The following is a 21,887-nucleotide window of genomic DNA, read 5'->3' as shown; positions in this document are numbered from 1 at the left end:
ACTAGAGTAAAAAAGGAGTTTATATATTTATAAATGCCAAATAAATACCAGAGGCCACCCAACGCCCCCTCCCAGACTGGGCTGTTTCTCCCAACCCTAGGCTTCTAAGGTCTGAGACATCTTGGCCCCAAGCTATAGCCCAAGAGCAGCTGCCAGTCTGGGCTATGAGGGAACTGGGTGGAGATGATCTGTCCAGCCAAGATTCACTGCCCCTGTCTGAGGGGCCTCCATAGCCACAGGCTTGTCTCCCTGTATAGGGCCCTAGGTTGGCCAGACTCAGGGGGAGAAGGTGGTCATCTCGAGTGAGACCCGCTGCCACAGCTCCTTGGTCTGTTTGCTGCGCTTGAGGTTCTGCAGGATGTCGTTGAACTGCATCATGCCCATGGGTGTCAGGCAGAAGGCGCTGCGGGCACTGCGGATCGCGTTCACAAAGTCGTCGTAGTCGGCAGGGGTCAGGTGAATCAAGCGGTGGTGGATGTACTGGAAGAGGATGTGTGGAGAATGAGCTACTAAGCACAGAACCAGGCCCCCTCTGCCCTTACATGATGGGTGATCTGTTCCATGCCTGCCCAGGAGGTGTTCCACCCTGCTCCATACTTCCTGGGTTGTCACCTGCATGTATGCCTGCTGGCAGCGCTGCACCAGTTGGTGGAAGGCCGGGGCACGCAGGTGGTTGTGGGCATGAGCAGGGCTCAGCCGCTGCAGCGTCTCCATGACGATCTCCTGCAGCACAAACGGGCTCAGCACCCCCTTGGCTGCCCCCACACAGAACTGGTGCACGTAGTTCACTCCTGGGGGGCAGGGGGAGGGGCATGAGACGGGGGTGGCCACCTTTGCCCTAGGGACCCAACTTTTATCTCAGCTCTGGCCTGACAGAGAGCCTCCCCCGACCCCAGGAGCTGAGGTAGCCCCCCGCCCCCCGCGCACGCACACATACCCGACCAAGGCCTCAACTCTGAGCAAGAGCTAGGAAGGAGGTCTGGGGTAGGAAGGTGGGGGAAGCAGGTGGGGGCGGACAATGGTCCTGGAGAGGGGAGGTGTTACCCAGCTTTGCTGCCAGCCCCAGCAACCATTTGACATCATCAGTGTAGGGGGGGGAGCGGGAGAAGTTGTTAGGGTGATCGTTGTGTGCCCGGCGACCCAGCATCTCCAGTGCTAGCATTCCTGGGAGGAAAGAGTGGGCACATGGTGGGGTTGCATCTTCGCCCTCTACCCCAGACTGGTACCTGACCCCACAGTAAACAAATTAAGAGGTATAGGAGGGGGTTGTCACTGAAGAGCCCCTGGCACGTGGGTACAGAAAGGGACCACCTCTCACCAACACGGTAGGCAGCATGCAGGTGGTGTAGGCTGTGTGGGTTGACAGGCTGACTGTGCGTCTCTTCCTCGGGTGGTGGAAAACCCCCGCTCACCAGAGGGCTGGGCTGTGTGGTCAGGGCAGGCAATGAGGCACCCTGGATGGCTGGAAACGTGGATGCTGGATGGACACTGCTCACTGAGGGATGAGAGCCATGTGAGAAACAGCCCCAAGAGGGGCCGAGGAAATTCCCTCCCTCCTTCCCCTGCCCAGTGTACCTCCCCTCCATTCACCTGTTCCCTGTCCCCACAACTCACAGGCCACACTGGTGGGCAGTGGGAGCCCTGGCTCTGTGTGATAGGGATGTACTGTGATGGGTGCCATGGAAGGGACGGGGAAAGACACAGCAGTGGCAGCAAGTGAGGGGGGAGTCACCGAGTAAGGGTACTGAGCCCCCAGGAATGCAGGATGCACACCCTAGAGGCAGAAAGAAAAGAGAAAGAAGATAACCAAATTATATTAATATGTAACTTTCCCCCTTCATCCCACAACTGGGTATCCCTACATTTCTTTCCTTAGTTGAGCTGGGTCCCCCAGACTCCCACCCATCACCTCACTGAGGACTCTTGGACAGCTCTATTTTCCCAGAGTACCCCATGCCAACCCCCCATGAACTCCTTATGTTCTCCCACATGCCCAGCCCCTCCTGTCTCCCTCCCCCCCCCCCCCCCCCCCCCCCCCGAACACTGGTCTCACCTGTGGGTATGCAGAGCTGGGCACAGGGAAGACGGCAGGCCGGGGCATATGAGGCATGGGGTGGGCGGGGTGAGCTGGGTGGGTGAGGTATTGAGGGCTGCAGGGCAGGTGGGGCTGTAGAGCAGTGTAGGGGTGCAGGCCAGGGGAATGACCATGCCCCAGTCCTGGACCTGGATATAAACTGGACCCCACTGAGATGACTGGCACTACTGTGGCTGCTGCTGTCACTGCTGCTGCTGCCACTGTAACCGGCTCAGTCCCTGGGCCCCCCCTGCCCTCAGGCAGCCCCCGCCCAGCCTCCCCAGCTGCCCTGATCCCACTGGCACTACAGCTTGTAGCCCCTTCACGGGCTGTGGATGAGCCACCTGCTGTTTGCTCATATAGCCAGAACCACTGGTGAGCAACCTCAAACAACACTTCGGGGTATACGCCCCCACCCTTAGCCGCCTCTTCCACCGCCATGCAGGCTTTCTCCAACATCAGGTTATCCTGGAAGGGAGGGGCACAAAGAGTTAAGGGGGAAGGGCTTTACTCAGGGATAATATTCCATCTCCCCCAGAGTTGGCTGGTTCCCAGGGAAGCATTAGAGGTCAGGGTCAATACTCAGAGTCTGTCAGAGCAATGAAGTCTTCACAGAGACACTGAACAAATATTTGTTGACCAGTAGAAGTCAAAACCCGGGTTATAGTCCCAGTTCCAAACTAATTTAGCCACTCCGTTCCTTCCAAGTCCCATCATGTCCCCAAGGCCTTCTCTAAGTGATCATCTTGGTACGTAAACTATAAGCCTCTATTTCCTTATTTGTAAAATAGGAACAATCCTAACCTCAGAGATGTAAGGTTAAAGAAGTAATGGTAGTGAAAGAACATCAATATGTTGAGTCACCATGGATAGTTTGTGAATTCTAGAATATGGACTATAAGCTTTCCCCATGCCCAAACGCCCCAAAAGCAGGTCCCCACATAGCCCATAGAAATACCTGCTCCTTGCACTGCACCAGGGCCCTCTGGATCTCATTGGGGTTCAATGCATGGGCATGAGGCAGACAGCTTAGGGCTAGCTCTGCAGCTGCCCTCACCATATTGGAGTCTCGTGCCCGTGATGCCCTGTCAGCCAGGGATGCAACCTCAGGAGGCGTCAGGTGCCCATCCCAGCATTCTACCAATATAGTCAGGGCTGCACTGCCAATCTCCATTGCCTGGCCTTGGGGGAAGGACAAAAAGAGCATGAGCACCACTAGGAAGTGGGAATGGTGTCTCTATCACCATTCATCACTAACTCCAAAAGGATAAGGCTCTTCTCTCCATCAATTAATCCCCTTCCCTGCCCAAGTCAAAACATTGGATTTACCTGTAATCCAGGAAACGTGGGAAGAATAGGTACGTGAGAGCCAGTTGGGAGAAACAAAATTGTGCAGGCCAAGGGCATAAAGCCCAATCTCAAAGGCGCAAAGGTGCAGATTGCGGTGAGGACCCTGGTGGCCCCCTGAGGAAGATGGATGTGTAAAAATGGAAGTGCTGCTGTTGCCCCCTGCCTTGATCAACACTGTCTTCGCCAGCTCGAAGTAGAAGTGTGCAGCTGCCTCTGACGGCTGATTGGGTACATGGGGGGCATGACTCTCAGGACGGCGGCCCTTGTACCTGAAGGGGCAATGGGGTAGGGATGGGGGTTGGGGTTTCTCTGAAATGGGTGTCCAGGTAGGTTGGGAGAGACCAGGGTAAGGACACTGGGGGGACAATATTTGGATTAAACTAGGAATGTGGCTCTGAGGATGAGCCAGATCAAAGATAGGTGTTTCTTCCCACTGACCTGCCAACTTCAACTGTCTTCGCCCGGGCCCCTCCACTGGCACTGGCCCGGCGACTTCCACTGGAAGACGAGGAGCCCAGGGAATCTGAGGAAGAGCTGCTAATGCTGTCACTGTCCTGTCCTCTACCCCAAGAGGTGGGGGCCCAGCCCCCTCGAAGTGGCCTCCGGCTTAAGGTAGGGGAGCTATCCGATGTTGTTTCAGGGGCACTGCTGTCAATGCTGGCCATGCCTAACCCCCAAAAAGACAAGTCAGTCTCAGAAACTCCAGAAGTCAGACTTCAGGAATATCCTTCCCACCACATCATCCCATGGGCTGTCATACCTGTGTGCTTCTTCTTAGGCCGCCCTGGGGAGCCCCAACCGCGTCCATTGTAGCCTCCACGACTGCCAAGTGCCAAGCGGCTGGGAACCTTCCCTTCTGGCCTTGAGGTCAAAGCTGCCTCAGATGGGAGACTCTCACAGGGAGAATGTGGGGAACTCTCTAGGTGGGAAAAACAGGACAATGGGATTAATCCAGGAAAGGGGACCCCAACATGATTCCATACCATTCATCTCCCTGCCCAGTGCCCCCACCTCACCAGGCACATTCTTCTCTGTGAAGCCCTCAGTGGGGCCTGGCCCAGCCCCTGCCACACTCCCTGGCTGAGCAGACCCTGCAGAGCCTGAGGTCAGAGGTTGCAGGGCCCCTGGGGCAGACGGGCCCCCATGCTTTGAAGGAGACCTCTGGCTGGCTGTGGCTGGGCGGCTAGATGAGTAGAATGAACTCAGGGTCTGTGGCTTATGTGTCTGGCTCTCTCGGTCCAAGAGTTTGTCTAAGATCTGGAGGATAAAGAAGAGGTGACAGGATGCCCTTTATCTCCAGACTCCAATTACTTTCCTATCTCCTGGAAACAGCTTAATACTAACTCCTCAGGAAGACTTCCCCAGTTGTAATAATAGGAAAACCTTCTAGAACAGCGATTTCAACCTTTTTCATCTCATGACACCCATAAACATAACTAAAATTTTGCAGTACACCCATAAACTTAACTAAAACTTTGCAGTACACCCACAAATAACTAAAATTTTGCAGTACTGTTGGTGTCAGCATTATCATTTATTTTACTTGACAATCTAAAGGAAAAGACATCAGTGCCCCTGACTAAATAGTTAGGTATTGCAGGTTTTAATTCTTGCAGCACACCGGTTGACAATAGGGGCTGGCTTAAATATCTTGGTATCCTCTTTAACACTTAGCGCAGGGCTGAGTATACCGTTATTCAGTAAGTATTGAAATAAGTGAATGAATGACTGACTTTATGCCCTCTGCTTCTCTTTTTCCACACTCCTGCCCAAGCACTCCTGTAAGAATCATTGGTCTCTCCTGTTCTTTATGAGGTGTTTCCAAGATTCTCCACTTATCTTCAATGAGCAGAATAACTTTTCTCATTCACTGGAAACTCAAGAAAAATGGTGGAATCTGCTCTCTATGCCTGTCAAAATTCCAGTACCTTGGTCCCTTACCTTTTTGAGCTTGGACTGATCATCCTTGTAAGTGATCATTAGTGCCAATGCCAGGTCACCCTTCTCCCGACGTGTGCCTTCACACAGGAGGGGATGCTCGGCCTCACTCACTGTTGTCTTCATGCCTGTGAGATGGAGGGGCTCATAGGAATTGAGAATGACCATAACTCCCAAGACAGCAAAGAAAAACAGGCCAGGGTTCCTCAGGCACCAGGATGTGAGGTGAGTTCTGGTCCAACCCACATCCCCTATGCCAGGTCCCCATTGCCTATTACACCCAGCCTAGCTAAGATCTGGTTTGCTTTTCAAGACCTTCATCACTTGGCCCTCTCTACCTTCCCAGCATATCCATCACTTTAGGGAAGTTGGGCTCCTCACTCTCATGAAGACTTGATTGCCCTAATGTATTTTGTTCCCCTACTTAGAACTTAACTGATCTTTTAAGCCACGTTCCATATTCTACCACCTCCCTGACCTTTCCTTAGATTTTTGTTTTACTGCCCTTTTAACATTCAAAACCCACAGCACACATTTTTACCCTAAATTCTTGACTGTCTTTTAGGCACTACTTGGCTCATACATGTCATACTGGCTTTCCCATTATCATGGAGCCCCTTTGGAACAAGGCCCATGTCTCATGACCTTCAAGGTCTGGGCCAGGCTTAGCTCAGACATGCTCAGGACATTGACATACTCACCCAAGGCAGCAACTGCTGCCTCAAATCCCAGCTCCTCATCCCCAGGCATCTCATTGTTCCAGTTGCGACTTGGGGGCCGGGAACCCGTGGGAGAAACCACTGGATGAAAGTTGGGGTAAGTCAGGCAGACAGAAGTATCATGGAAAAAAATGAAAGGGAGAGAACCCAAGACCCTCATCATTCCAGGCCCTCCTATGAAGCTGCCAGATGGGTCCTAGGCAATTCAGAGCCTTGGGGATCTTGGTTTTTCCTTAGAGAAAGCTACCCCTGCCTCAGAGTTCCCCTCTTGCCGTAGAGTCAGGCACCATACCTGGAGCACAGAGAACATCAAAGATGAAACTGGCCAACATGAGAGGCAAAACAGGCCGATAGTCACAGAGTGTCCCCTCCCGAAGCTCCTCTGCCCGGCACCGCATGGTACTCATCTCACTTGGACCCAAAGGAATCTTCTTGAGCAAAGCAGCTACCTCAGACTCTTGATATGCCAGTTTCACCTGAGGGCATAGGAAGGAGATCAGACCTCTAATACCTCAGTGGAGATAAACGTAAGGCTCTGAGATTAGAGTACAAGGCTCAGATAGAACCTCTGACCTCCAAGGCCTTGGTAGAAGCCGGGGGTCGTTGTAGCTCCAAGGCAAACATGCCAACTCGAAAGGCCAAGTTGTGGTGCTCTGGGCGCTCACTTAGCACTGTTAACAGGAAGGCCGCCTTGGTCAGGGTGTTGGTAGCCACCCAGGTCTGACGGCTTGTAGATACCTTGTTCTTCTTGCCCTAAGCAGAGAAGCACAAGGAGGCAGGCAGATGAGTCTGGCTCGCCTTGGTGGAGGGAGGAGGAGGCTCTCACTTGAGGTGGGGCATGGGAGAGAGTTAGGGGTAAGTAGGGAAGGGGAGGGTTGGGGGTCTCTCTCACCTTGGCAGGGGGCGGCTCTACCTTGAGGTCGGGTGGGTTGGCTAGCAGGTCCTGAGCAAGCTCCACAGTGAGGCGGGAGGCCTCATTGCTGTAGCCATGCGCATGCAAGGCCTCAGCACAAGCAAATAATACCTGGAGAGAAGACATGGGCACTAGACAGGTTGAAGCCTCAACTTCCAAGGGCAGGGCACCATACTCGTGCAGCAAATACCCCATAGTACTTGTTATATGCTGGGCCCTATGCTGGTCCTGGGCATACCATAGTAACTCAGCCTAGTTACAGAAACAAACACACAAACCTGTGGGAAGCTGGCTACTGGGAAAGGTCAAGGAGATACAGGTACGTAGGATATCTCATTGGGACTTGGTGTAAAGGGACAGACTCAGACTTCCTAGAAGTGATCTGTAATATCTCTGAGACCTAAAGAAGGGACAGGACCTCCACAAGTGAGGCGAGGGAAGTCCATTCCCTGCAGAAAGGCCAATCTGCAAAACCACAGATGCAAGAGAGCATGGCAAGCTACAGGAATGGTTCAAAGGACTAAAGTATACAGACGAGGCTGGAGAAATATGCAAAGGTCAGACCAAGTGAACACTCACAGGTCATGCCAAGGACTTTCATTTTTTAAACTAAGGGCAATGGGAAACCACTGGAGTTTTAAGCAGCAGAATAATACAATCAAACATTTCAGGAAAACTAATATGGAAGCAGTAAAGAATGGACTATAGGCAGGGAGGCCTACAGGAACCTGCTATAGGATTCTAAGTCATGTTATGGTCCTGCCATTCACAACTAGAGCCAGATGGCCCCTCTCCCCGCTGTGGTTAAGGCACCCCTCAGAGTCTCCTCACCTCCATGCGGCTCTCCTGTTCCAGTGGCTTCAGTCCGGCAAACAGGTCGTGCTCCTCCCCAGCCCCACCCTCGGCCTTCTCTTCCTCGCCCCCAGCCCCGTCTTGGGCATTCAGATAATATGCCTGGTAGTCATCATCCTCTTCTCCAACTGTAGGGGCTGCCTCTTTGGTTTTGGGAAGCCCACTGCCACTCTCATCTGTGGAAGGGAGGTCGTCCCGGGTACAGACCTCCCCAGGTAGTAGGCCAGGGGGGCCAGCAGAAGTTGTGGGAGCCTCAGGCCCTTCTGAGAAGTACACACCACCATCTTCTTCGTAAGTATCTGGGGGTTCAGGAAGGAAGGCAGAAGGGCCTCGGGAGCCACCAGAGGAAGGGCAGGGTGGTGGGCTTTCAGGGAATCCACCAAAGGTGCTGGCTTCTGCACCTAGGGCCAGGCTACTGTCATCCAGGCTCATCTCAGCTAGATCAGGCTCCAGGGAGCTGTCTTCACTGCTCAGCCGTCGCTTGCTCCCGCCACCTGCTGAGCCCTTGCCCCCACTGCCAGCCCCACCCAGTGCCTTGGCTTTGCCCCCACCTGGACCCATCTTATGCAGAGCCTTATCTCCCCCCTCAGCCGAGAGGCGGCGGGGACCCCTCTGCGATGAGGGGATCCCCTCAGCCAACCCCTTGCGCTTGGCCCCTGGCTCCTTGGGCCTCGCAGCTGGCTCAGCAGGAAGAGGGCGGGGCCGCTCCCGGGGTTCCTCCAAGCCCCCAGATCTGGAAACACTTGGCCGAGGGGGCAGGGCTCGGGCCCAGCACAGTGCCAGCTTCCGGTCAGTGCCGCTGTAGGTGACGCCGGGAAGTGGGTAGGCCTCTTCCCAGTTAAAGTAGCAGGCCTCCACTGCTGGCCGGAAGCCAGGGAAGAGCCGCTCCAGGGTTTTCTTGTGCTGTCCCCGCTTCACATTCTCAATCACCTTCAGCTGCCACTGCCGGAGCTGCGCACACAGTTCCCGGCGGCTGTGCAAACAAAGGGGCAAGGCTGCTGGGGTCTACACTCTGCACTGAGAAAAGATGAAGGGGTGGAGGAGGCATACACCCGAAGGGGCACAGGAAAGGACCCACAGAAGAACTTCTTAAGCCAGCCCCACCTACATACATCACTCCAACCCTCAGGGATTTTGGAAGGCAGGTGCTATTTGGGGGAGGGAAGGAAGAAAGCCTCTCATTAAAAGGATTCATAAATCAGCTAACCCTAATGCTCAGCACCTCTCATTTCCCTAGGACTAGAAGAACGTGTACAAGGAGACGAGGCTCAGTCTGTCCGGGGCTGGCTCAGTCTCCGGGCTGTGGTAAGCATAAGAGGAGACTCACCGCTGGGGACTGAGTGCAGGGTCCAGCACAGCCAATCTCCACAGTGTGACCATCTCATCACACATGCTGGCACATGCATGGGCTGCCACCTCTGACTGCCCATTGCTACGACCCGTGTGCCCACTGGCGCTGCTGTGTGAGGCTGAGGTGCGCACGCTGTACCACCAACCTGTTATCTGGAAACAAAAAGAGTTCTGAGATGCACCTAATAGCTTGGAGAAAGATAGAGTAGCCCTCCCCAGGGTCCCTGTCAGCAAGAGGGAGATGAGGTTAAGGGAAGGAGAAAATGAATCATCATGGAGCTACCCAGCTCTGGGGAATTACCTGTTCATAGGTGAGGCACTGGTCAGTGAGGATTTCCAACAAGGGGGCAGCATTGCTGTCCCTCCGTTTGAACATCTCCCGCACGATGCTAAGCAGGTTCCAGACGCCCTCTGGCTCCCGACCCCTCAGAGGGCGCAGCAGACATGCCCATTCAGCAGCGGCTGGAGGCTCCGTGGAAGACAGATACATGGAGTTCACATCACTGTGAAAGTAGTAGAGCAGAAAATGATGACCAGGGAGCTGTCTTCACTGCTCAGCCCTCTGCGATGAGTGGATCCCCTCAGCTAACCCTTGCACTGGGGACTGAATAAAGCAGATGAAAGTGCAACAGGGCTTTGACACAAAAGGGGCCCTAACCCAAAATACAGAGTATACAGAAAAAAGGATGCCCATGACAAAAATTCTTAATCTCTCTCTGCCTCAGTTTCCCAACCCCTCAAAGGAAGAAAAATAACTTCTGTTCTACCTAGCTAAAAACAGACCACTCCATGACTATATAAACGTATCATCATCCATTGATTCATTAGTGACATCTGTGTGCCAGGCACTGTACCAGTGCAGGGAATAAAAGATGGGAGGTGCAAGAATTAATAGAACAAAAGATCTGTCAATAGCCTGAGGGACACTTCCCTTCTACCAGACACAGGAATGGAAAAATCCAATTTACCTGAAGACCACAGGGGAGGGGCCACAGAACTTGTGCAATGTCTTCTTGATGTTGTCAGTAAGTGTTGATTCATCCAAATACCAAGTACTCTGGTCAGAGGCCGAGGGCCCTGCTGTGGGGTCTGGGGGTGATAGGCAGTCAGTCACCTAGAGATAGGGGCCTGGATTCGCCTGACAACAGCAAGCCTTTAGTAAGTGGCGCTTTGCACTACCAGCTTTCTATCTTCCTACTGTCCTTTCTTCTCACCACACTCACCTGGGGCTCCACACACTGTATTGATGGCAGTTGACTGGGAGGAGAGGAGTTCATCCAGGAGACGCTGGGCGGTGGGGAGGATCTGAGGGGAAAAGAAACACGGGCCTAGGGTCACCAAGGAGGACTGGGCCTAATAGGAAGGCTAGTCATGCAGTGCTGGAGCTAGCTGGAGGAGGGTGTGCCAACCTCACTCACCTGCTGAGGGAGCTCACTGATGAGGTACTGAGCAAACTTCTGCAGCTGGTCCCTCTGTAGCCGAGACAGGGACTCTGAGACTGGGGCCCGCAGGCAGACTGCAGAAGCCTGGAGAGGACAGACAGAAACAGAACAATCTGAGAAAAGGCTTGCTGATGCTGGAACTGGAGCTAGAGAGGCAGAGTAGGGGAGGCAAGGGGGCTCACATGGTGGCCAGGCATGCAGCAGAGAAAGGGGGAATGGAGCGTGGGATAGGGCCAGGATAAACTGGGAGGGCCTCACATTGTGGATGCGGAAGAGACAGAGTGCCACGACATGGGTGCACCATTTGGCCCCAGCACCACAGGTGCAGCTGCAGGAAGTGACCCGGCAGCGGTCAAACATCACAGCCACGTTGTAGGCCCCTTTGGGAGGGACCATCTGAGGTGGCACCACTGTAGCACTCAGGTGGAACCCTGAGGAGAAACATGGGTACGGTCAGGAAGAGCCATTAAGACATATCTTTGCCCTCAACTCTAGTCCTGCCGTTATTCAGACAACCTGCTCCAGCTTCTTGCAGTATGCCTTAATTCATAACACAAGGGATGGGAGGAGCAGAGAGTGCCACAGGGCATGATGGGACTCTTACCTATCTGCAGTGGGTCCTTCACAGCCCTCATGCGGAACAGCTGATCCCCTCGCTGGAACTCATCTGCACTGCCATTGGCCAGGCATGAATACAGCCTGGGAGTGAAGAGGACATAGCCACAACTCAGCAAATAACCTCTCCAGACCCTGTCAGAGACCACAATGCCCTGGGCCCTGTCTCCCCAGTATCACTCCCTCTTGGGAAAAATCCCAGGCACTCCTCCTCCCCTTGTCTTCTAACTACAGCTCCAAATACAATATCTCCTTTGTTCTGTGGAAAGCCCAGAACACTGTGTGAAATATCAGGAACCCACTCCCCACCACCCGTCCTTTAGGCTCACCGAATATCCTCTTCATTCTCAGGGAAGCTCCAAAAAGCAATCCGGAGCTGTAGCTGCTCAGGCACTGGGGGGTAAACTTTCTCCACCACTTCAAATGGGATATGAAATGCCACCTGCTTTGCTGACAGCTCCACCAATGGGATCACCAGTCCATCTTTGGTAACAAAGGTTGAGGTGAGGGGAAATAAAAAGAGCCATGATCATTTGATACCTATGCCAGTGCCACATCTTGGGCCTTACCTTCACTATGAAAGACAGGGGAGAGCTGGATTAAAAAAAAAAAACCAAAGGGCCCTCCCGTCAGGATACACTAACCCTTAAAACTGCACCTGGGGAAGGAGAGCTAAACAACCCCAGCCCACAGCCTGCTACCTAAGGTCTAGAACAGAAGATACAAGGGATATCCCAGAAACTCCTGGTCAAACAGGTGCATTTCAGGATGCCAGCAAGTAACGCCTTTCACCAGCTTCCACATCTAATTTCCCACATTGGTAGCACTTCAGATTCGTATTACATTGTTAACGTCACTCCTCTGACATGCTCTTCTCTAATTTCTTTTATACTACCCCTTTTTCTCTAGATGACTCCAGGCCTCCTCTATTTAAGGAGGGAAGACAGACCAGAGCCCAAACAGAGGGGCCTTCAGAAGCGAGAGAGGCTGCACTTCTTTGGCACACCAGAACCCTGGCTTCCCACAATGGAAGCCCTCCGGCAGAGGGGAGAGTAGGCTATCCCAAGGGAACCTCGCTGCTGTTCCTGGAATCACCTGGAGTAGGGTGGAGTTACCACTGCATGTTTCCCCATCATTTTAATCAAATAGCAGTGGAATACAACAGACTGCATAGCTCACCAAATTGTTAGTCAGATTAGAAATAAGATCAGAAATCACAGAGCTGAAAGGAACTTAAAAAAAAAACACACAAAAAAAACACATGCCCTAGCAGGTTTGGTTCAGTGGATAGAGCGTTGGCCTGTGGACTGAAGGGTCCCGGGTTCAATTCCGGTCAAGGGCACATGCCTGGGTTGTGGGCTCAATCCCCAGTAGGGGGTGTACAGGAGGCAGCCGATCAATGATTCCCTCTCATCACTGATGTTTCTATCTCTCTCTTCCTCTCCCTTCCTCTCTGAAATCAAAAAGCAAAAAAAAAAAAAAAAAAAAAAAACAAAAAAAAAAAACCAACCCCATGTTAATCTCCTTATTTTGCAAATGAGCAACTGAGGGTAGCCTGGAACACAGGAGGAGGGTGGGGGAATGACATGATGTCCTAGATTTTAACCTGTTCAAAATTCCAGTATGTTAAAAATTTTCCCCACCATGACTTCGTACTTCTTTTACCAGCTTCCACATCTAATTTTCCACATAGGTAGCACTTCATATTCATATTACATTGTTAACGTCTCTCCTCTGACATGCTCTTCTCTAATTTCTTTTATACTGCCCCTTTTTCTCTAGATGAGAAAATGAGGGGGCTCTAAGTCTCCAGGCCACCCACACTTGCAAGTATGAAAGAAGCAGAGAAGCCATATAAGACCCACAGTGATGCTGTCTATGATCTGTGAGTGTACATGTGTGTGTGTGCGCGTGCGTACACAGAGCATGTGCTCTCTCTTCAACTGAAGTTGAATACTACCACTCCTAAAAAGTAACACATGGACATTTCTCCCTGTCCCAAAGGGGTGATAGAAATCTCTGTGGGCAGTTTGGAAACCAGGACTCTTGCAATAACCAGAGAAGAATCACAAATCAAACCCCTCAACTTTCACTGAGGCCCAGGACACAAACTGTGCCATGAGAAAGGCAGAGAAAGGATGTGGTGAGTCCGGAGCCTATGGAGCTTCTTTTACCATCACTTTTCTCTCCAGCAACTTTAAAGCAGAATTCTTCACAGTACTAACCAGTTAACTCACTGAAAGAAACTCAGTGAAAAGCAGGAGTGCCCGCAAGGAGACTCCAGAGACAATTACCCACAACCTTCCCCAGGGCCCAGATGATGGAAATCTAAGGCTCTAAATCCAGGGGTCCCAGCCTTCGCTCGTGACAGATGTTCAATATGGCCAGGACCAAACATCTGATCTAAACCTGTGGAACTATGAAATCTCCTCGCACAGATCAGTCCACCTCCACTTTCTTCTGAGCTAAACCCCTTCTTGGTGCAGCTGGGATCAGAGATCACCACCCTGAATCAAGAAGCTCCCAACGCACTTTGCAACGGGGTGACCTCAAATGGCCACGTCTTCACAATCCACCCCTACCCACATTCTCCGTGGGCTGAGCTTGGTAAGTATTCCCAAGTCCCGGAGCATTTTCTTTTTTACCCACCTCTAACGCAAATGAACAAGAGATCTACTTTCTGTCGCTAATAATCCTATCCAACCCAGGATTTCCCAGCCATCGGCCCAAATCACACACACACACACACACACACACACGGACACACACACACACACGGACACACACACGGACACACGCGGACACGCGAGCTGGTATGAAGAAGCCACCCCAGAAAGACCAGAGAAGCGAGTCCTGAAGTGCGTTCAGCGCTCGGTGCAGCTCGGTCCGGGACAGCTCCCGGGCGGGGACAGCTCCCGGGCAGGGACAGCGCTCCCGCCGGGCGGAGCAGGCCTGCCCGCGCCCCTCCCCCGCTCTTCCTCACCTCGCGTTCGGGTACCGCCGCTGCCACCTCCGCCACCGCCGCCAGTGGGGGAATTCGGCCCCGCTGACTGTTTGCGCCATCCTCGCCAGTTCTGGCAGAGGCTCTCGGCCTCGGAGATGAAGGAGCAGAGCGAATCCTCCTCAAAGCGGTCCGAATCCTCGAATGAGAAGCGCTCTCCGTCCTCCCACTCCGCGAACATCAGCTCCATGGGGCCCGCACCCCCCGGGGCCGGGTCCCCCCCCGCGGATCCGGGGCCTGGGCCTCCGGCCGGGGACTGAGGGGAGGCCCCGGGCCTGAGGGGCGAGCCGGGGCTGGGGGTGGCCGGGGCGCTCAGGGCGGCCGTGCCGGGCGAGGATCTCAGGCCTGAGGGGGATACGGAACCGAGCCTCGCCCAACTGCGAGGTGCGAACGGGGATCGCGGCCAGCCTCCGAGACTCAGGGCCCGGACGAAACGCTGGGCAGCCCGGGCCTCTCGGTGGCTGCGGCACCGCCTCCCCCATCAGCTGATCTGAACTTCCGGCCGCGCCGGCCACCACCACTTCCGCCCTCGCGTGCCCGTGGACCGGACCGAGCACGGGCAGATGTCGGGGCCCTGTGTGTTTAATTGCTGCATTTCCTGCTTTTTTCCTGAAACCCACCCTCAGATACAATAAAAGGAAGCCAACCCCTAAAGGTAAACAAAATGACTACAGATCCCAGCAATAACTCAGCGTCCATAATGTCCCCAAGGCATAAGCATTCGCCAAGCACGCCGGGAATCGTAGGCTGTCAAACAGCACAGCACCATTGGGTATTGTCCTAACTCCGGATAGGGCCCTGGGGCCGCTTTGCCTTCTGGGAATTGTAGTCCAGAAGCCTATATTCCAGAAGACTTTATAGGCTCTAATTGGAGAAACACCAGGAAAAGAAGGCGTTTGATTTCAGGAAATGGTTGTACTTTTTGTCAGTGGGCCATTGAGTCTAGGGGTTCTTAGCCTTTTTGTGTGCCCCGGACCCTTTAGCTACCTGGTGAAGCCCCTGAACTCCCTTCTCAGATTGTTTATAAATGCACAAAATAAAAGTACAAGAATTATAAAGGAAATCAATTGTTGAAATACAATTATCAAAATACTAATAAAACAAATTTGTAACACAGTATTTATTTGCACATTAAATAAGATCCAGCAGCTACCTAATTTTGAAGCTAGTGATGAGCATGATACTGAAGTATCTGTAACAAACTATATTTTGATTTGAAAATATTGATTTCATATAGGTATTGCTAATGATACTGTGGTTTATTTCCCACTCTCTTAATTGAAATGCTATATCAGTTGTGGTTAAAGATAAAATCGTTTTCCCATCCATGTTCACAGAAATCTTGCTGGGCATCTAGGTTAAGAACTCCTAAGTCTAGTCTAAAGTGCCTAACCACTGAACTTCTTCCTATTGCTAAAAGCCTCCGCTGGCAGAATCAGACAATTGCTAGGTGCTCTACCTATCTGGTATGAGAACTATAGGAAGAGGTAGCTGTGGGGGAACAGGGAGGCAAGCAAGATTCCTTTATCATAATAATTATCCCACTGGAGCTTTAAAAACCCCACTGATCCTTTTGTCCATGTAATAATGCCAGAAGGTACAAAGAAAAGGTTGACTCAGTTATGACAGAAAGGGCAGAGTATACATAAAATGCTATACAGTTGTTTCTAATATCGGGGGTGGGGGTGTCACAAAAATGCTTTCAGAAACTGGATAACTTAATGAGAGACGTAGACAGATGACACACAAAGGTAACTGCCAATTAAGTCACAGTTTCACCATTTGGAATCTAGTGGACAGGTCCCTAGAAAATGGAGATTAACGATAATTGATTATTGCCATGTGGTAATGAGAAACTAGGGTTACCAGATCTTTTCTTTTTTTTTAAGAAAAGCTAAAAAATTTATTTTTATGACATTTCTTAAATTTTTATATATTTTTAAAGAATAGGGAGAAGAGACAAACATCAGTGGGAGAAGGTAACATCCATCACTGCCTCCTGCACCCCCTACTGGGGATGGAGCCCACAACCCCTGCTTGTGCCCTGACCAGGAATCCAACCAGCACCTTTTGGTACACAGGAGGACACCCAACCAACTAAGCCACACCAGCCATGGCACATTTTTCCTATTTTAAAATGTGATCAGCTAATATAAAAACAAATGTTTAACTGTGTGGACCAAATCAAAGACAGTACCTTTGGGTCACTAGTTTGTGAAGTTCTGTTATCCTGGGAATACCTTGCAGGGGCTATGCACAAAGTAGGTAGTCACTAAATATTTACAGATGATGGCAAAAAACTCTGTATTGTAGGCAGACTTCAACACCCTTACTGCATCCAAAGGCAAGGGCACTAAACGGTGTAAAGGAATTCAAATGCAGGATAAGACAAAGGTTTTTGTCCTGTTCCTGAGGCAAATCAAAGAGCAAAGAACTTCCAGAGGGGAGGATACAGGATTCAAGTATGGAGGGAGTAGCTAATCTGTAACAAAAGGCCAAGTTCTCTTCAGAGGAGTTTATTTCAAGATAAAGCATAACTTCCATCTAGACATTCATTCCAAAGGGTGAAAAAAGTGTTTCGCCTCCTTTTACCCTTTAAATAGAGCATGACAATGCAAATGTCTCTAAAACGCCTCTGTATATTCTCAGAAGCTACAGTCCAGTCATTGAAAATGCTTCTCCATTTTCAGCTGAGATGTGATTTGTTAGGAAACATCTGTAACAACATATTCACTTTCTTGGGGGGTAAATTCCCATAGTCTCCCTGGATTGATCTCATCTTTCGAGCTGCCTGAAAACACAAAACAAAAACAAAAATGAGAGCTCTCAAGTTTATTCTGACCTAGGACAATGGTTCACACAAAGCCCCAAAACACATTAAGATATTAACCGCCCTGCAGAGATCTGTGTCATCTTCTCAGTCACTTTTCAACAAAAGGGACATGTGACCTACAAATGACTGTAGGATCTGAAGCTACCATGCCAACTAGCAACTAAGCCTAGGCTGGAAACCAAACCATGTGTCCACTATCTTTAGTTCTATTTCAGAGAATGTCTATTTAAGCAGCAATTTAAATTTTGCAAATTGGTTTCCCATTCATTCCATCATTTGACATTCACAAAAATCTGTGAGTATTAATATTTAACTTATTTTTACATCTGGTAAAGCTCAAGATCACAATGCCTTCAAAACCTAACCATCCCCACTTTGGTGTGGGTGAAATATCTCCCAAAACTTTCCTCGCCCTTTTAGAATGAGAGAGGCTTTCTTACCACCTAGCAAGAGGCAGTTGTATCCCACCCCCCACCCCCCACACCCCGCCCCAACCCCATTATCTTCTAAAGAGGGCACTCCAGGAGCCTTCTGTCACCTCAGCCTTCGAAGCACAATCGAAGAAGTCCTGGATCTCTTTTCTGCACGCTTCGTCGCGGAATTCATTCTGCTTCCAGCAAGCCATCATCACCGACATCTCTGTGATACAGGTCGCCTCTGCAGGGTAAAAACGGAGGGGGAGTGGGGAGACTCAGTCATACGGAGACCCTTACCTTCCAGCCCTCCCATCCAGCCGCCCCCCTGTACCCCTCGGCTTCCGCTCTGGAGCCTCCTTGGCTGCGATTGCTCACCGCCCCTATCCCGGCGCCGTTCTCCGACACGGTTAGCTAGGATGAGGGGCTTGCTAGGCTTCAGTACAGGCTTCCGCGGGTTTCCTAGCCGGGCTAGGCGACCCCGCAGGCTGGGAGTCGCCATTGTGCACCAGGCTCCCGGCAGGCTCTGCGGCGCCGTGCGTGACCCTGCGTGACCCCTAGGAGGTCGACGAGCTCGGTGCTCGGCGGGCAGAAAGCTCCGCGGCCTGTTTGGGTGCTCCTCTGTTTTTTTCTCGGCCGGGTCGCCCCGGTGCTGTGCTGGGACACCGGCGGTCCAGACCAGTGTGCAGGTTAGGAGAATCTTTGGGCTCCTACGCTAACCTTGGTCACTTCTTCATAGGTTCCTGGCTCTGAAGTCTCCTGGCAGTACTGGGCCAGGAACACCCAGGAAAGGGCCCCAATAAAGGAACACTCATTTACCGTGCTAGCCAGCTGGATTAGAGAGTGATTGACATAGGCAAGGCCAGAGAGGATGGAAGCGTATCAAAATATGAGACTTGAAGATGGTAATTTGGAAAAGGTTTTTATAAGCCTTCAATAACTGTTGGTTTTGACTATCTTTAGAACCACCTTCAAAGCCGCAAAGAAAAATTTGGCTCATTTATTTAAATAGGTGCTACTACTTAAGATATCATTTGCTCATTTGTAATCTCATTGGGTAGGGTGAAGTTTAAGCACTTTCGCATTCACGGTCTTATTTAATACTCTTGCCAATCTTGTGAAGATACTTGGTAGTATCATTCCTGTTTTTTAAAAATATATCTTTATTGATTTCAGACAGAAAGGGAGAGGGAAAGAGAGATAGAAACATCAATGATGAGAGAGAATCATTGGTCGGCTGCCTCCTGCACTCCCCCCATTGGGGATTGAGCCCGCAACCCGGGCATATGCCCTTGACTGGAATGGAACCTGGACCCTTCAGTCTAAACCAGCGAGGGTGTATCATTCCTATTTATAGACTTGGCCCCTTGGTTGTGATGTCTAGCTTCATCAAACTTGGTTCTAAGTGACTTGTTTACAAAACATTGCAAAGATGTGCCATGGATTCTCAAGGAATTTACAAATTAACCCCCAAAAATGTTTCTGGTAATGGAAGCATAATTTGAACAATCTTGTAGTTCACAAGGTGACTACAGGGTGTCCCCAAAAATATATGTACATATTTTAATAGCTGATAACTCAATTTTGAAAATGAAATGTATTTTAATAAACACTGCCTTTATCATTATTCAAAGTGTGTGTAAGTTTGGCTGTGTAAATTTAGTGGCTAAAATAATTTATCACAGATATTTGTAATCTTCCCATTTATCTCTGTATGACTGGTTCTTTTTCCTGTTGAGTCTCAGTTCATGTCAGAGAGGCCTTCCTTGACTTCTCACACCCCATCACCACAACCTGTTTTATTTTCTTCATAACTCTTACACAGTCTGAATTATTTTGTTCATTTATTGCTTGTTTACCCCCTTACTACCAACACCCATTTGAAATGTAAGCACCATGAGAGAAGGGACCTTGTCTATTTTGTTCATTGCTGAATCCTCAGTGCCTAGTGTCAATAAATACTTGTTAAATGAATAAATGTTTGAAATATTTTGTAAGTATCCAACTTTATCTTGCTCATCACAGAAATATAACCAAGCAGAAGACACTGTTTAAAAATAAGCCATTTATTATACAAAAGGAAACCTGAGGTAACAGAAAATAACAATACTTGGAGTAATAAAAGTATCAGCCCCATGCTTCACCCCCTCTCCAGCAGCATGAATAAAACTGATTCCTATTAGAAACGTCTACCGCAAGCCTGCTGCTGTAAATAGAGCAGACTGTGCTCCAAACCAGAGGAAATTCACTTTGCTTGCTTTCTCCATAGGGAAAGTGAAGCCTTTAGTTGATAAATGCCATGTGGCTATTCCTGGTTCTGCTTTCCCTTACGGAAATGTAGCACCTGGTTTACTCTGCTCCTTTGTGAATATTTTTATGGCAATAGGAATAAAGCAAAAAAGTCTGGGAAGTACTGACCACAAAGCAGGCATGAGTCTCCAGCCACAATAATTCATAAACAACTAGCCCACTTTGTACATAAAAGTGCTAAAGGAGTGCCAGTGTGAATTACTGTGATTAGACAGGAAAGGTAAGGATGATTCCATATCTCGTGTAACTACGATCACTTACTCTTTTTACTGCCCATAATGAAAGTTAAGTCTTAATTTTAGTTTGTACTTGGGTACTAGTATTTTGTTTTTTGGGGTTTTTTTCATGTACGATAAGTGCTAACTAGTCAGAACAATTACTATTTTTGAATTTTAATGAAGTACCAGACAGGAAAGGCAGTTAATTTCTACCTAGTGATCTGATGTGGTCCTTGGAGCCACGCTACAGCGTGCATTGCTTTTATTGAACAAGGCTCTCAGTACTGTCTGACCATGTGCCTAGCAAAAAGCCACTGATTCAATTATGGGCTGTAGAAAGATATGGTTACATAGTCATTTTATAGCACTCAATCTCTAAACTATGGGGAGAGGTTAGGAAAAAAAACCTGATTATTTAATTATTTAACAGCAGGAAAATCAAAATTTTAATATGTGTGCACTGAGAATTCACGTAAGCATGAAAGCCAATGATTTATTTTTAAAGAGACATCTAATTGGGTGAAGCCAATTCTATGGAGCTTGGATATGAACAATAAATATGTAAGTATGTTACAGGTTTCTTATACAGTTGTCTAGGGAAAAACCCTAGATCACTTTTCTGAATAGTGGCCCATTGTGGAAAAACAATAATATATACTGTCATTTCTTTAATGTCATCAGTTATGCTGGGCATCAAAAGATACTTTATTGGCCATATATAATAAAATATACTGGATAATTCTAGATGATTAAACTTTTTTTAAAAACATATCTATTGATGAGAGAGATTTGTTATTCCACTTTTTTTTGTCTCAGAGTTGTTTTTATTTTGTTTTTTGTTTTTTATTACCCCCTCCAACCTGCCCCTATAAGTCAGCATTTGTATTTGAACAAATTGCAAGCTTAGAAATCAGTCCTGAATTTGACTTCAGTTGTGGATCCCTACTGTATCAAATTTTAACAAAAGTATTAAAAATTTTTCTTTTTTAATTTACTGATTTTAGAGAGAAAGGGAGAGGGAGAGAGAGGAAGGCGAGAGAGAACCATTGATTTGTTGTTCCATTTATTTATGCATTCACCGATTGATTTTTATATGTGTCCTGACCGGGCATTGAACTCACAACACCTTGGTGTATTGGGACGATGCTCTAACCAACTGAGCTACCCAGCCAGGGCAGATAGAAGATCTGCCTTACCTCTTTTTCTTTTCTGCAAAAGACCAAATAGGTTAATCAAACTTTCCATGCTATTATGAGGGGCATTTTTTATTAAAGAATAGAATGAAAAAAGAAATCCCACATCCTTAGATGTTACAATATTAAGCGTGGGACCCTCGTTATTGAGGCATCTACATATATTTCTATTATTAACTCTGTTAGTAAAAAATTTATACATACATTCACACGAATTTACCACCGGATATGTTGATAAGCTATGGAACTTCTCTGGTGATAATTCATTAATACAACTTTACAACCAGGGTAGCTCTCAGGGCCAAGATATTCTTCCCTGTTTCTCTGCTCCAGAAAAAGCTAATGACCTCTCTGCCCATTAAGCTATATATTAAAATCACAGCAATAGAAGGGTTTGGCTACATCCCCAAATTGGGCTAACAGCTTTTTTGTTGTTGTTGTTTTGTTAATCCTCTCCCAAGGATATTTTTCCACTGATTTTTAGAGAGAGTAGAAGGGAGGGGGAGAGACAGAGTCAGAGAGAAACATCGATGTGAGAGAGAAACATCAATTGGTTGCCTCCTGCACATGCTGACCAGGGCCAGAGATCAAGCCTGCAACCAAAGTACCTGCCCTTGACTAGAATCGAACCTGGGACCCTTCGGTCTGTGGGCCAATGCTCTATAC

The 21,887-nt window shown here is 49.4% G+C and overlaps 2 protein-coding genes across 8 annotated transcripts; both read right to left on the bottom strand.

The window, feature by feature from the left end:
- Nucleotides 1-2: 2 nt before the first annotated feature.
- ZSWIM8 (zinc finger SWIM-type containing 8) lies at nucleotides 3-14,723 on the bottom strand. Of its 7 annotated transcripts, none has more exons than XM_080641667.1 (26): nucleotides 14,237-14,723; nucleotides 11,583-11,736; nucleotides 11,243-11,337; nucleotides 10,897-11,069; nucleotides 10,615-10,722; nucleotides 10,420-10,501; nucleotides 10,165-10,285; nucleotides 9,498-9,699; nucleotides 9,174-9,349; nucleotides 7,826-8,819; nucleotides 6,974-7,105; nucleotides 6,655-6,834; nucleotides 6,374-6,557; nucleotides 6,064-6,162; nucleotides 5,366-5,490; nucleotides 4,441-4,681; nucleotides 4,185-4,343; nucleotides 3,863-4,091; nucleotides 3,404-3,693; nucleotides 3,033-3,256; nucleotides 2,054-2,542; nucleotides 1,591-1,774; nucleotides 1,319-1,495; nucleotides 1,045-1,164; nucleotides 613-791; nucleotides 3-480 (listed from the first exon to the last, which is right to left on the bottom strand). In XM_080641667.1, exons 1-26 carry the CDS (start codon nucleotides 14,442-14,444, stop codon nucleotides 277-279), a joined length of 5,529 nt encoding a protein of 1,842 aa, XP_080497793.1. In that variant the 5' UTR covers nucleotides 14,445-14,723; the 3' UTR covers nucleotides 3-276. The 7 variants fall into 7 exon arrangements, with proteins under 7 accessions (XP_080497793.1, XP_080497790.1, XP_080497794.1 ...); XM_080641664.1 differs by having other exon boundaries at nucleotides 613-723; XM_080641668.1 differs by having other exon boundaries at nucleotides 1,615-1,774.
- Nucleotides 14,724-15,362: 639 nt separating this feature from the next.
- On the bottom strand, nucleotides 15,363-18,022 carry CHCHD1 (coiled-coil-helix-coiled-coil-helix domain containing 1). The gene is made up of 3 exons (XM_080640219.1): nucleotides 17,879-18,022; nucleotides 17,626-17,744; nucleotides 15,363-17,045 (listed from the first exon to the last, which is right to left on the bottom strand). Exons 1-3 carry the CDS (start codon nucleotides 18,000-18,002, stop codon nucleotides 16,941-16,943), a joined length of 348 nt encoding a protein of 115 aa, XP_080496345.1. The 5' UTR covers nucleotides 18,003-18,022; the 3' UTR covers nucleotides 15,363-16,940.
- Between the last annotated feature and the right edge of the window lie 3,865 nt (nucleotides 18,023-21,887).

Source organism: Plecotus auritus, assembly GCF_963455305.1.
Source record: "Plecotus auritus genome assembly, chromosome: 9".
Classification (NCBI taxonomy): Eukaryota; Metazoa; Chordata; class Mammalia; order Chiroptera; family Vespertilionidae; genus Plecotus; species Plecotus auritus.
This window is presented reverse-complemented; position numbering and strand designations above follow the sequence as displayed.

Coding starts and splice junctions, on each gene's coding strand:
- CHCHD1 (XM_080640219.1), bottom strand. CDS start 18,002: ATGGCGACTCCCAGCCTGCGGGGTCGCCTAGCCCGGCTAGGAAACCCG. Junction 17,745..17,878: donor ACGGCGCCGGGATAGGGGCG/GTGAGCAATCGC, acceptor TTTACCCTGCAG/AGGCGACCTGTATCACAGAG. Junction 17,046..17,625: donor ATTGTGCTTCGAAGGCTGAG/GTGACAGAAGGC, acceptor TTGTGTTTTCAG/GCAGCTCGAAAGATGAGATC.
- ZSWIM8 (XM_080641664.1), bottom strand. CDS start 14,444: ATGGAGCTGATGTTCGCGGAGTGGGAGGACGGAGAGCGCTTCTCATTC. Junction 7,106..7,825: donor AACAGGAGAGCCGCATGGAG/GTGAGGAGACTC, acceptor TCTTCTCTCCAG/GTATTATTTGCTTGTGCTGA. Junction 1,775..2,053: donor CCAGCTCTGCATACCCACAG/GTGAGACCAGTG, acceptor TTCTGCCTCTAG/GGTGTGCATCCTGCATTCCT.